The following is a 13,356-nucleotide window of genomic DNA, read 5'->3' on the forward strand; positions in this document are numbered from 1 at the left end:
TATTTATATATATTTGCAAAGTATAAGCGCTATGATAGTAAACGATTACCGTAATAGTAGGCTAGCCTAATAATGTATTTTATATACTTTTAGGCTGCAAATGTTAAAAACGCACACAGTAGGGAGGTAGGAAATTAATTTAGAACTTTTTTCGTTTTAAACCAACTGAAACTTTTCAAACATAAAATGCACAGACATGAGCATCCATTCAAGAACCTCCTCAACCATTAAAACAGAATACTTTTATTTCGTTTAACATTATTTTGTTGAGTTTATAACACGCATTCAAGAGCAGTTATTCAAATGAACAAACATGTTATAACAAAGAGCTTTGTAGGCATATAATGGGTTGTAATAAATGATAGGCATACAAGATTTTGCCCAAAAATATTGTGACAATTTATTTTGATCTACAACGCATGCACATAATTACAGCAAATAAAAAATAGCTACATGTTTTATATTTTTATTTTATTTGACGTTTATTTATCTAGGTAAGTCAGTTAAGAACAAATTCGTATTTACAATGACGCCTACCAAAAGGCAAAAGGCCTCCTGCGGGGACCGGGGCTGGGATTAAAGATTTTTTTAACGTTTTTTTATTTTTATTGGACAAAACACACATCACGACATGAAATAGTTATGTTGACACTATCTTACTGAAACTGCAAATGATATTGATTAACTGACCGAAGCCACGCCATTGACTTTTCAATGTTTAACAAGTCAGCAAAAACATTCCTCCATAAAAAAATTAATGGTTATATAAAACGAATTTTCAAAATTTCCTTAACTATTTTGTCAAGAACACGAAATAAATCATATTTGAACAACACACGTGCTTTGGTTGTAAAATACAGTGGTTTATAGCGGTTCATTGCATGGCTGGGCTGGGCTGAGTGATATATAAAAACATTGGGGATTTATTGCAAATAAACTTCAGTGCCATCAGTGAACAAATTACAGTATCATCAACACACAAGCGCAACCATAATTCACAGACTCAAACAATGTTATCTATTATGTATACATTCCGCATTAGAAATGTTAAAATGCCGTTTGGTATGATAGCAAACACCTCAATCTTCATTCATCAGGCTATGAAAAAAAATTGCTCAATTTGAATCAGTTTGTTAGATTTATGACCTAGGAATATGAGTCTCTGTCTTGATAGGAGTCTATACCCCTGACCAACTCTTGTATACATTGAAGCTGATCCATGCAATCCTTGTTGGACAAGCGTTTTGCCGCTGACGCACCAGAACCCTGTAGCGAGGAATCGCTGTTTACCTCTGACATAGGCCTACAGTCCAATGGAGCAGCAATCGGACTATTTGCAATAGTGTGACAATTCACGTCTCTATCAGTCATAAGGTGAATAGATGTCGGGGGCGTCGAACAGTTGTCTGGTAGGCCTACGCTATTGGGAATGGAGTATGGTCTAAACCGGGTAGGGGGGCGCACTTGGCGGCGATGCACTGGGGTTGATGCTGTGGTGGAGAGAGCAGCCGTTGCGGCCAAATAGGAGTAGGGATAGGGGAAAATAGCACCAAAAGGAGAAACCGTGAGGCCCTATATGGGAAACAAAGAAAGAGCGGTTAGGGCTGCAAAGTTTGCTGTTATTTTCATGACTTATTTTCACGACTTAAATTAGCCTAATTAATTTACGACGTCATAAGCTTAAAATCCGCCTATTGAGTAGTGTTGCTGAATTAAGAGATGATAGGCATACCTGCGATGCCATAGCATGCTGCTGAAAGTTCAAGGGTAATCCTGACGTTCCTGACACTCTTTGTACAGAAGATACTGGGATACCAGCCGTTCCCATGGTGCACACTCCGTCAGATGACACAGCCATCAGCATGTGCCCCATTGCTGTTGCTGCTACACTGGATAAAGTTTCTCCCTGCATGTTGACTTGGGCATTGTGTAGGAGACGGTGAGCGACACCCAAGGGGTTGAGAATATATCTTGTCCAATCCGGTGGATAAGAATAGCAGTGTGAAACATTGTTGCGTCCTAGGCCTGTGATGTGAGCGCGTTGGTCCGTTTCCACGGTTAAAGGCTGGAAGTGTTCTGTTGCCCTCGGATCCTCTGCTCCAAAGCAACGTGTCATACCACCAGTTATGGAGTTTATATGGTCCTGTTTTGGATCCTCTGAGTCTGTTTCGGTCCTAAGTGAGTTCGTTGAAGCCCTGTCCGTTTTGTCGTGGAATGTGGTAACATTTGACTCAGGTTTCAGTTCCTCTGTGGTGGTTGAGATTTTTCGCAAGTCTTGTCCAACATTATTCCAATGTTTGCTTTCTTGACCGCTTTCGTTGTCACTTTGGCAGCCCTCTAACATGATTGGTTAAATACAATGTTGTTTGTAAACTGAGAACAAGTTGAGGCTAAACATTTTACCATTACAATATATTATGGTACGTAAGATACAAAAGTATTAAATTCGTTATCATACAAACTCACCGGTTGATTTTGCATTTCCTGCGCTTTTCAGTGGAGCCTCATCCAAAGAGTCACCAGAGGTTTCACTGAACTTTTGTATATTTATCCCCAATTGTTTCCTAATAAAAAAAAGGAACATTTTAGTAGGCCTATTGACAATTAAGAGTTTCTAAAAGTATTTAGTATTTACATTTACATTTGTCGTTTTTTGTCTCACTTTTTTTCTCTTCTGCCATTGCCAGTGTCACGGAATCCTTTGGCGAAAGGATTGTTATCAATTTTCATTTGTGTGATCTGAAAATAGAAATGACTGTTAAGGACTGTAATGTTTCTAAACATCAGACCGGTAACTACATTTGAACACTATTAATCATAGTCTCATAGGCTATAGGCTAGTGATAAGTCAGGAGTTGGCCTATAAAATCCTTCAAACGTTTCCAACAAAATCTTTGTCCCCAAGAACTTTGTAAAGGGTTTATAAGCAGTTAATAAACGTTGTGTAAATAAATTGCATATTAAAACAAAATATTTGAAAACACAAACATCAACATTTCATTACTTGCCGAATATTGAGCCTTGGGCATAATATACTATAGAGTATAGCTCGGGCTATATGTCAGTAATTAATTTAGACCTGGATTGAAGTCTATATAACTGCAATAATTGTTCATCACCATCTATAAACTCTTTACAAACCCTTTATGCATAATATATAAATGTGTGTGTATATATATATATATATATATAAACAATTTATATTTTTTATCAATACGAAAAATACATTGATATTCTGAAATTTGCTTTATGAAATTATGAAGGGCCTACCTTATCGTTTTGATATGCAGTTACAGCAATGAATTCTGTCTCAGAAAAGACATAGGTCATGAACGTGCTATAAGGTAGTTTGAGGATGTCATTGGCCCTCACAACGTGAAACCTGGGCTGGTATTTGTGCATTGAGTTAAGAATCGTCTGTAATTGGAGACAACATACATTTTAAATAATACATCAGGCCTAGTCATCAACTCGAACTTTACGCAGTTTAAGAAAAACGAGTCTTTCAGTTATATTTCAATATAACAATACATTAGATGAGTTAAACTTCACTGTAAATAGACTACATTATTAACACAAAACGCTAGTATTTTTGGAACTTACAAACCCATGCTTGTCCGAGATGTTGTTTGTCAATTTTAGTTTGTGAAAATTGACCACTTTTGACATCCATTGCTCGCCAGAAGCGGGACTGTCTGGGTGTATGTACATCCTCTTTGGCATCTCAGGATCTGCCTTTCCTGACACCATCCAACGGGAGTTGTGAAACTTGTACCTGAAGTCGTCGGCCGCCACAATGTCCATGAGCAAAATATATTTTGCCCTTTGGTTCAAGCCAGTACATCTTGCTTTGAACGGTGGAAACATGCGCCTGGAGAAAAGGTAACACACATCGATTCTAAATCACAGACGTATAGAATATAGGCTGGAAAAAAACGAATAACTTTATAGGCTATGGTTATTGGTGATATTTTATAACATTTACCTTCCTGATTTTGTTATGACCATTTCAGTGCCGAATTTGTGGAATTGTGTCCAAAGGTGCCTTGCATCCAAGTGAACTTTTGGATCATCCTCCGTGGCTACCGTCTCCAGCGTTTTAGGAGGACTGAGCTTGGCAGACTGGGTTGCATTAAGCGGTTCCAGCGAGGCTTTGCGGAGGATCGTTTCAGCATTGACCGGATCCAGCATGGGATGCCTTTGCGCAACAGGCAAGTGAAGAGACCCGTGGGAAGTTAATGCAATGGCAGGAAAAAACGGAGGTTGTCGGGACAGCATTGCGTCGAGGGTGAAATCCGAAGCAGTGTTTGGTAAAAACGGTTGGAGTGCCATATCCCCTGGTACAAGTGGATCTCTAATTCAAAAGTGAATCCTCTTCATGTCAAGGTAGGACAACCGATGTCTTCAATTATTTCTTATATGCACACGTTTTGATATTTGGAATAGGCTATATTCAGTCTAACTGTCACATTTTCTCAAGTGTATTTCATGCTGGTATTTCGTTGCCATTTCATCCTAATTACAATGTCGCTTACCCTTTTCAGAAGACAAAAGTAGGCCTACCCATATGCCACCTATTTCAATTTTCGATTAGGCTAGTTTGTGTTAAACCCGAACAAATGTGACCGGTCGCATTCGATAAGTGCATCTCCATCTCATTCCAAGGAATTATCTTCTATTCTTAGCATTATATTAGGCTATTAGGAGAAAAACAAACCCAGAATAGAGGCAATAGCCTATCCCATCAAAGACCTAGCGTGCACTTAGCTCATGTTCTTCCTTCCCGAACTGTGCGAATATGTTACGAAGTCCGAGCCGGAGTTGATTGGCTCTTTGACACTTTGGACCTTGTATATTCCATTATGGGTGTGGTTTCACGGATCAGGTGGGTAGAGCGGTTCAGTAAGCAGTATTGTAACGTGGGGTGTTGGCTTCATATACAATTTGGTCTCTGCCACTTCACTGGTGATCAAAAGACAACTTTGCAAGAAACGTCGAGCCATATAGTCGGAGTGTTCGTGAGCAATGAAGGATTAGAGCGCACCATTGCAACTAGGAGCTGTCCACGTGCGTCTGATGCTGAAATCCACTTCTCATCAATAATTTGGCTGGGTAGACTTAATATTGTCCTATTTATATTGCCTTGCTGACATTTAAAAAGAACATAGGCTACACCCGAGAAAGTCAGTGATTGAAGAGATTCAGTGTGGTATGCAAACATACTGTAGTAGACAGTAGCCTATGTTTCACTTCACAATGAATGAGCATAAAATAGTGGACTTACACATTTTTCATAAATAAGTGTGGTTATCCAAACAACCAGCTAAAAGGCTGGAGAATGTCTAGTTATTAAAAGTGTAAGGTCTTTAGGCGAATCCATTAACTATAAGCACAACTTACTTTTTGAATTATTGGAATCATAAAGATATTTCAAGTTTAGGGCATATTTGACAACTATTATCCACTATAGGCTCATTTTAAATAAATAGGATTGACAATTAAAGTAAATGCCTCTGGCTATAATTCAAATCCAGTCTTGTCATCAAATAGGCTATGTTTATTAATCTCTCAAATCATAAACATGTTCAGACAGTGATCATTTCAACAAATATGTCTGACCCCCAGACAACAATTTCAAAGTCAATCACTCTGTCTACCTCCTCTGTTGTCACTCTATCTGACGTGTTTCAATAGTCCATCTTCAGTCCATATTACAATGTCACATGTTTTATTTTATAGACCAATACCACCTTCAACTGCTGCATCATCAAGGAAATACCATTGGCCATCCTAAACGCTGGTATGCCTATTAAAACACATTCACTTGCTTCAGTCTTCCCACACCATTCCTGGACCCACACTGTGACAGCCTTGTGACATGAGAACAGTGCTGCATGGGTACAGTCTACAGTCAGGGCCTTTACTCTGCACAGCTACTATATATATATATACAAACGTATTTGGACACCCCTTCAAATTAGTGGATTCAGCTATTTCAGCCACACCCATTGCTGACAGGTGTATAAAAGTAAGCACACAGCCATGCAATCTCCATAGACAAACACTGGTAATAGAATTGCCTTACTGAAGAGCTCGTGACTTTCAACCTGGCACAGTCATAGGATGCCCTGCTAGAGCTGCCCCGGTCAACTGTAAGTGCTATTATTGTGAAGTGGAAACATCTAGGAGCAACAACGGCTCAGCTGCGAAGTGGTAGGCCACACAAGCTCACAGAATGGGACCGCTGAGTGCTGTAGCGCAGAGCGCGTAAAAATCGCCTTAGTTGCAACACTCATTACCAAGCTCCAAACTACCTCTGGAAGCAACGTGAGCACAATAACTGTTCGTCGAGAGCTTCATAAAATGTGTTTCCATGGCCGAGCAGCCACAAACAAGCCTAAGATCAACACACACAATGCCAAGCGTCGGCTGGAGGGGTGTAAAGCTCACCGCCATTGGACTATGGAGCAGTGAAAACGCGTTCTTTGGAATGATGAATCACGCTTCACCATTTGGCAGTCTGACGGACGAATCTGGGTTTGGCGGATACCAGGAGAACGCTACCTGCCCGAATGCATAGTGCCAACTGTAAAGTTTGCTGGACGAGGAATAATGGTCTGCGGCTGTTTTTCTTGGATCGGACTAGGCCCCTTAGTTCCAGTGAAGTGAAATCTTAATGCTACAGCATACAATGACATTCTAGACAATTCTGTGCTTTCAACTTTGCGTCAGCAATTTGGTGAAGGCCCTTTACTGTTTCAGCATGACAATGCCTCCATGCACAAAGCGAGATCCATACAGAAATTGTTTGTCGAGATCGGTGTGGAAAAACTTGACTGGCCTGCACAGAGCCCTGACCTCAACCCCATCAAACACCTGAATTGGAACGCCTACTGCGAGCCAGGCCTAATCGTCCAACATCAGTTCCCGACCTCACTAATGCTCTTGAGGCTGAATGAAAGCAAGTCCCCGCAGAAATGTTCCAACATCTAGTGGAAAGCCTTCTCAGAAGAGTGGAGGCTGTTATAGCAGCAAAGGGGGACCAAATCCATATTAATGCCCATGATTTTGGAATGAGATGTTTGACGAGCAGGTGTCCACATACTTTTGGTCATGTAGTGTAGAAGGTCTGCCAGCGATTGTCCAGGATGGATTAGTCTCTGGATTTAGTTACAGAGCTTTTTATTGCTCAATGGTCCATGGCAGGCTAGGAACGTACTAGTGAAACCTCTTACTGAGTGAGAGCGGCAGGTTCGGGACAACAAAGTCTCAGACAGGCGTTCAACCGCCAGTGTCATTGGTTTGCTTTCACCAAAGCTGGCGATGTTAATTTCCTTTCTGCGATTGTTGAGAACCGGATCTGTGTGAATTGTTACAAGGCATCACTACTACTATGCTATAGGTTGCTTTTGTCTTCTAATACAATTCAAGCAAGGCAGTCACTGTATACAGTACAGTGTTGCAGAGCTGTCCCAGTGACCAAAAACAAGGGATCGCCATGACAACCCTCCCTGTGAAATTAGATGATACCTCAACATGGAACCTTTGTGTATAGGTTTCCCTATGTGTCTCTGATCAAATCCTGAACTAAATATGCGTCGTATTCTGGGTTTACACTAGATACACAGCAGCGAATGGGACTGACGATGACCCAATCTTTTTTTGTCAGGAGAGGAAGGGGGAAAACCCTGCCTGTCCATCAGCCAACTTCAAAAAGGCCCACTGAGTAATCTGAAACAAGCCAGAGAATGAGAGCAAACAACATGCCTGGCTGTTATTTGTGGGCTTGGCCACAAGCTACGTGTGAAACCTGTCACAAGGGACTAACCTCAGATTTCTCTATTGGGTCACTGCCCAGTGACATCCTCTTCCTGCAAAACTTTTACATTATGCCCCTGTTAGGACATGAAGGACATAAGGGGTCTGGACTCTGGGACAACACTTGCTGAGGGACCTTGGGGGAGCTTGCCATCAGTAGATTTCAGTCTTGTTGCAGTCACCTAACGCTAACTGTCAACAAAGACAGCACTGGTATCACCCTATAGTGTAAACAGTGTACACACTACACATGTTGTACACCCCTGGGTTAAGCCGTGCCAATCAACTTTTCATCGCCAGGGTTCAATGTACCACCCTCCACTGTAGGTTCCCTGACCTCTTGGGCACTGAGAGCTTGAATAACATCCTTATCTCAGTCCAAATAACAGGAAATAAAGGTGTTATGTCGACAGGCATTGTCCCTTTTCTTTTATGCACCAAAGTTACTTTAAATTCAGCTTGTGTCTTAGTCATAAGGTAGAGTGAGATGGCCAGAGGAATGTGTTGGTTACTAGGTGACAAACCACAGCACACTAAAAGTCTGAGAAAATAGTAACACAGTCTACGTGCACACTGAAGGTCTATAGATTCATAATTGCATTCTATACAATGCAAATCAATCATCTTGCCATATTATTTGCCTAGGAATATATTTTCTAGGCAAATATAAACAACTCTGATCCATGTCTCTCTGCAGCACTCATATAGCCATGTCTTCTAACCTAGCCATGGAATCCCAGCTCACAGCTAGGGCCAGGGTCATTGGAAGCTCTCCAACCCGCCATGGCCATGCTGTCTGCCTAACACCTCTGATGTTTCGGCAGTTGAACACTGATGAATGGTCTAATGGTAGCAGGTCAGTGTGACTGAACACATTTGGACTTTGCAGGTACAGGGAATGTAGTTAGAGGAGCAGAGGTGCTAAAGGAGAAATCCTGAGTTACGTCTCAAATAGCACACTATTCCCTATATACCCCACTCCTTTGACCAGAGCCCTATGGGCAGTGGTTAAAAGTAGTGCATTGTGTATTGAATAGGGTGCCATTCGGGACGACGCCCTGGAGTAGATTGGGCATCAAACACACAGCAGCAGCCAAGTGGCAGGGTGATGGAGCAGACTATGAAAACTAATGTGAAGGTAGTGGTTATATAAGGGTCTGATGATCACCTTACTGGTCAGCAGAATATCTGGCCTGGGAATGGGGGAAATAGGGGACAATCCACACCATCAAGATATTTCAGTATGTTCTAATACTATCTCTATGATCCAGACAATGTCCTTTTTACCTCACACAAGGGACTGTCTTTCCTCTTTATCATTCTCAAGTCATCACCTCATCTTCCCTTCCGTCACGGAGAACAGTAGATACCAGGATTATCTGTTTTTGACAGAATCAACATCAAAAGCTATAAAGCTGTTCTCACTAAATTATACGGTAACTAAATAAAGTGAAACATGATGTTTCAACAAAGTGCTAGAAAGGGAACTTTTGGCATGGCTGCCTGTCACCATTCCCTGTGGTCCACTGGCACAGATAGACTGGGGTGGTGTCCCAAAATGGCACCCTATCCCCTATGTAGTGCACTAGGGCCCATATGGGTTCTGGTCAAAAGTAGTGCACTCTATATGGAATGGGGTAACATTTGTGATGCCGCCTGGGACGTTAGACTACACTAGAGGCAGCTGGTGATCAGCATGATTAATGTGACATCTGAGTGGCGTGACGGGAGAGTGGAGCATGGTGGCTCTACAGGAACACAGCTCTCACACTGCTGTGTGCACTATGTGTCACAAATGGCACCCTATTCTAACGGGTCATTTTTCACTGTTTCTCTGGGATCAATAGGTCCTATAAACATCAAGGCCAACCCCTATAGGGCTTGAGTCCCCCGTCTGGTCATTTGTTCATGTTAATTAATTTGAGGGTGTAGTTTGAAATTCTGAGCTGATTTAGGATCCTGTTGGTTCCCCTGATACACTGGTGGAAATTATTTTACAAATTAGGTTAATATTTTATCATAGTTCTGGGACTCAATGAGCCTCCTATTAGACTCATATTAGACTGTCCTGAGCCATCTTGGGACATCTGAGTTTCTGTCTCGCTGTCCTGCCTTTCGAGATGGATAGCTGTCCTCCTAGGACTGGGTACATTGTAAAAGTAACACACTCAACAACACATCAGATATACTGTATTGGCATTTCTGTGCAGCGAAAAGCTACTCTTCAAGATTAGCAAAGGACTGCCAGACTCTGTGAGTAAAAGTCCTGCAGTTCCAGCACCCTTACAGAATTGAACATGAATCCAGATAATGAAGGTAGAGAAAGGTCAATTAGGAAAAAGAAAATAATGAATAGGCTACATTATACATCTAGCTTCCTTTGTTCTGATCCCTTTGAACATGTTCCACAGCCCTTTTGTAAAGGATAGCTCTGACACAGGTCTGTATCTGAGAATTTATGGCGGTATCTATTGTGATCGATGATGCCACTGACAGAGGTGCTTAGACAGTACACAGAAGGCGAAATCATCTGAAGTAACCGCTTTCATTTATTTAAGACTCAAGCTTTTTTCTCTCTCAACTTACAGCATTAGCTAAGTTATTAACAGTTTGAAATACCTTCATCAAATCAGAGTTTGATGTTTTTCCCCAGTGTGAATTAGCTAAGTCGATATGGTGTTGTGTTTAACTGGAGCTGTTTCCATGAAGAGTATGCTGACAGTGGTGTGGTCCTGTTCTGTCTGGGAGAGTATGGGAAGGGCATCTCCAAACACCTGGTTACTCAACTCAGCCACCCCCCACACATGTGTGCAGGCACACACACACACACACACACACACACACACACACACACACACACACACACACACACACACCCACACAACACACACACACCACACACACACACACACACACACACACATCATACTGGATGAAGAGACTATTTCACAGGTCACAGCTTTTTTAACTGCAAACCCTCAATCTGTCAGCCACCTCTCATAAGCTAATAGTTCTAATGTGTGAAAATTGATTTTCGGGACCTGCTACCTCCTCCTTGCTCAACCCTTTTTCATTCACTTTCCTCTTTCACTCGGCTTGAAAGGATTTATAGCTTGTTGTTGTGATAGCGGAAATGCATTTTTACCCATAATAAACCTTTGTTGTGTAAAGTTTGGGTCCTTGGAAAGTGTATTTGCTGAATAGTGTTTTTCATTCACAGGCCTATGGCAATACATTTAGGTGGAATAAGATATACTGCTACAGCCTCTTGAGTTTGTAGCAGTTGCTACTCTCAGCAGCGAAAGCCTCTCTGTTTTGCTGAGCTTGAGCTGTGTGCTGCTTTAGTGATCAGGCCAAATGTCTTAACAGTACTGATCTCGTGCAGCCATTCCTGACTAACTATGTCGTAGCTGTTTAGCAAATAAGATGTAGTTGGATTGTACCTCCGGTAAATGGAAGACTCTTGTAGTGTACTTTAGATAACAAAAGAGCAGCGCTGTGCAAGATGAAGTGGTTGCTGTTGACAACCCTGAGAGATTTAACCCAAACTCAGCTGGTATTGCTGCCGTTACGTCTTTTAGGTCACTATACAATGAGGCTTAGTCGGTTTTTGATGTCCCTCCTCTTCCTGTGTGTGGGGAAGTGGGTTTTTATTCTTTTTTAATCATTAACAGACATAGTGATTTGTTAGAGGGGCTTCGTTTAAAAATTTAGAATACACAACCTGCAAAGGCTGCCCTCAGCTTTGTCCTCTCTCAAGCTCCTCTTGCGTGATTGGCCCTGCTAAAAATAAATTGCCCATCTCAATGTAGCCAGATGATTTTATTGAGGAGTGGTAGATAGGCGGAATACAGTTACTGTATCGTTTTTCTTGTTTCCTTGTTTTGCATTACGTCTGAATGAAAGACGAGGCTCCTCTCTCCCCCTACTTACTCCCTTCCTAACGATTCTCAGAGCTTACATTCTCTTGCGATTTTACATATTTTGCATCCTTCTCTGAAAAACGACCTCGAGTTACTGCTTTTCACCTTTCCTCGTGTCTATTGTTGAAAGAGTATCTCTCTCTCTCTCTTCTCTCTCTATCCTCCTCTCTCTCTCTGCTCCTCTCTCTCTCTCTCTCTCTCTCTCTCTCTCTCTCTCTCTCTCTCTCTCTTTCTCTCTCTTCTCTTCTCAATTCCAATTCAGTCAGGGCTGTTTTGGCATGTGGCAAACAGTGGTTAACATTAGCAAAAGCAAGTGAGGTAGATATTATACAAAGTGAATAACAATACCATTAACAGTAAACTTACACATCATGAGTTTCAAACATAAACGACATTACCAATGTTTATTATTAGTATATACAGTGTTGTAACATGTACAAATGCTATAAGCACACAATGTTAAAATAAATAAGCTTAAATAGGGTTGTATTTACAATGGTGTTTGTCTTCACTGGTTGCCCTTTCTTGATGGAAGGTCACCAATCTTGCTTGCTGTGATGGACACTGTGAATTCTCTCCCAGAGAATATGGGAGTTATTTCAAATTGGAATTTGTTTGTTCAAATTCTTTGTGGATCTGTGTTAATCTAGGGAAATATTGTTCATTCTATAATGGTCATACTTGGGCGGGGTTAGGAAAGTGCAGCTGCAGTTTACCTCATTTTGTGGGCAGTGCTGAAGTCGTCTTTCTTTGAGAGCCATTGTCTGCCTTACGGCGGCCTTTCTCCATAGCCAGGGCTTCTCACTGGTCTGTACATGTCATCGTTCCTTACAGTTTGGCAGTCACAAGTGGTAGGTATTTCTTGCCCTAGTGTACTCTCTGTTTAGGGCAACTAGCATTTGTTTTGCTCTGTTTTTTTCTCTCTCTCTCTTCTCTCTCTCTCTTCTCGGTCTCTCTCTCTCTCTTCTCTCTTCTCTCTCTCTCCGGTGCATGCTGGGTGTTTTTGGGTTCTGAGTGTTTGGTGGGAAGAGCTTCTATCCTAACTAACCTTTCTTGGTTCTATTTCTTTACTGTTTTTTCCTATTGGTGGAGGGTTATGCATATATTTGTTTCGGCGTATCCAAAGTTTTTTTTCAGTTAGGTGGAGAGGAGCAGAGTACTTCCTGGGGGTTGGGAGTGTGTGTGCGCAATGGCTTCTCGCTAGCGCGGAGGAGCACGCGTCTATACAGCATGGATTCAGGTGTGGTTCCTGAGAACGGAGTTAAGGTGAGGAGGTTCTGCTCGCGGTCGGTGAAACAGGTTAGGAGCTGAGTTTATACATTCTGTTCGTAGAATGACAAAGCTGTCGGTTAGTGTTCATGAAAGGTGCTTATTTGGTCGTAGGCTAACTGCTAGCTGGATATTTGTTAAGGGTGTGTTGTGTCAATTTCACTCTCTCTACCCGTTCAACAAGAGTTTAGAGTGGACAATTTGCCTCCGTGTTTATCGGGCTATCAAATGAGGAAGAGCTGAGCGTTTTGGTAAGTTTGCTAGCGGTTTCCGTGTTACTGTTCAGCAGGGTTTCAGGGCAGATGCCTTAAACACGTTGTTCGGTCCGAGGCAAGTGTTTGGTTTC

General features: G+C 41.7%; 1 protein-coding gene across 2 annotated transcripts; it reads right to left on the minus strand.

Moving 5' to 3' along the window:
• Positions 1-271: 271 nt before the first annotated feature.
• Positions 272-4,799, minus strand: LOC111973826 (T-box transcription factor TBX3-like). 2 transcript variants are annotated; one of them, XM_024001245.2, is made up of 7 exons: positions 3,986-4,799; positions 3,604-3,871; positions 3,271-3,417; positions 2,663-2,739; positions 2,467-2,564; positions 1,733-2,337; positions 272-1,572 (listed from the first exon to the last, which is right to left on the minus strand). In XM_024001245.2, exons 1-7 carry the CDS (start codon positions 4,330-4,332, stop codon positions 1,147-1,149), a joined length of 1,968 nt encoding a protein of 655 aa, XP_023857013.1. In that variant the 5' UTR covers positions 4,333-4,799; the 3' UTR covers positions 272-1,146. The 2 variants fall into 2 exon arrangements, with proteins under 2 accessions (XP_023857013.1, XP_023857014.1); XM_024001246.1 differs by lacking the exon at positions 272-1,572 and having other exon boundaries at positions 2,262-2,564.
• Between the last annotated feature and the right edge of the window lie 8,557 nt (positions 4,800-13,356).

The sequence above is a fragment of the Salvelinus sp. IW2-2015 genome, linkage group LG15 (assembly GCF_002910315.2).
Source record: "Salvelinus sp. IW2-2015 linkage group LG15, ASM291031v2, whole genome shotgun sequence".
In the NCBI taxonomy this organism is placed as follows: domain Eukaryota; kingdom Metazoa; phylum Chordata; class Actinopteri; order Salmoniformes; family Salmonidae; genus Salvelinus; species Salvelinus sp. IW2-2015.

What these genes read in the sequence shown, in the direction of transcription:
- LOC111973826 (XM_024001245.2), bottom strand. Translation starts at nt 4,332, where the DNA reads ATGGCACTCCAACCGTTTTTACCAAACACTGCTTCGGATTTCACCCTC. An exon ending in AATGGCAGAAGAGAAAAAAA is followed by an intron (nt 2,565 to 2,662) that starts GTGAGACAAAAA and finishes TTTTTTTATTAG; the next exon opens with GAAACAATTGGGGATAAATA. An exon ending in AGGAAATGCAAAATCAACCG is followed by an intron (nt 2,338 to 2,466) that starts GTGAGTTTGTAT and finishes CAATCATGTTAG; the next exon opens with AGGGCTGCCAAAGTGACAAC.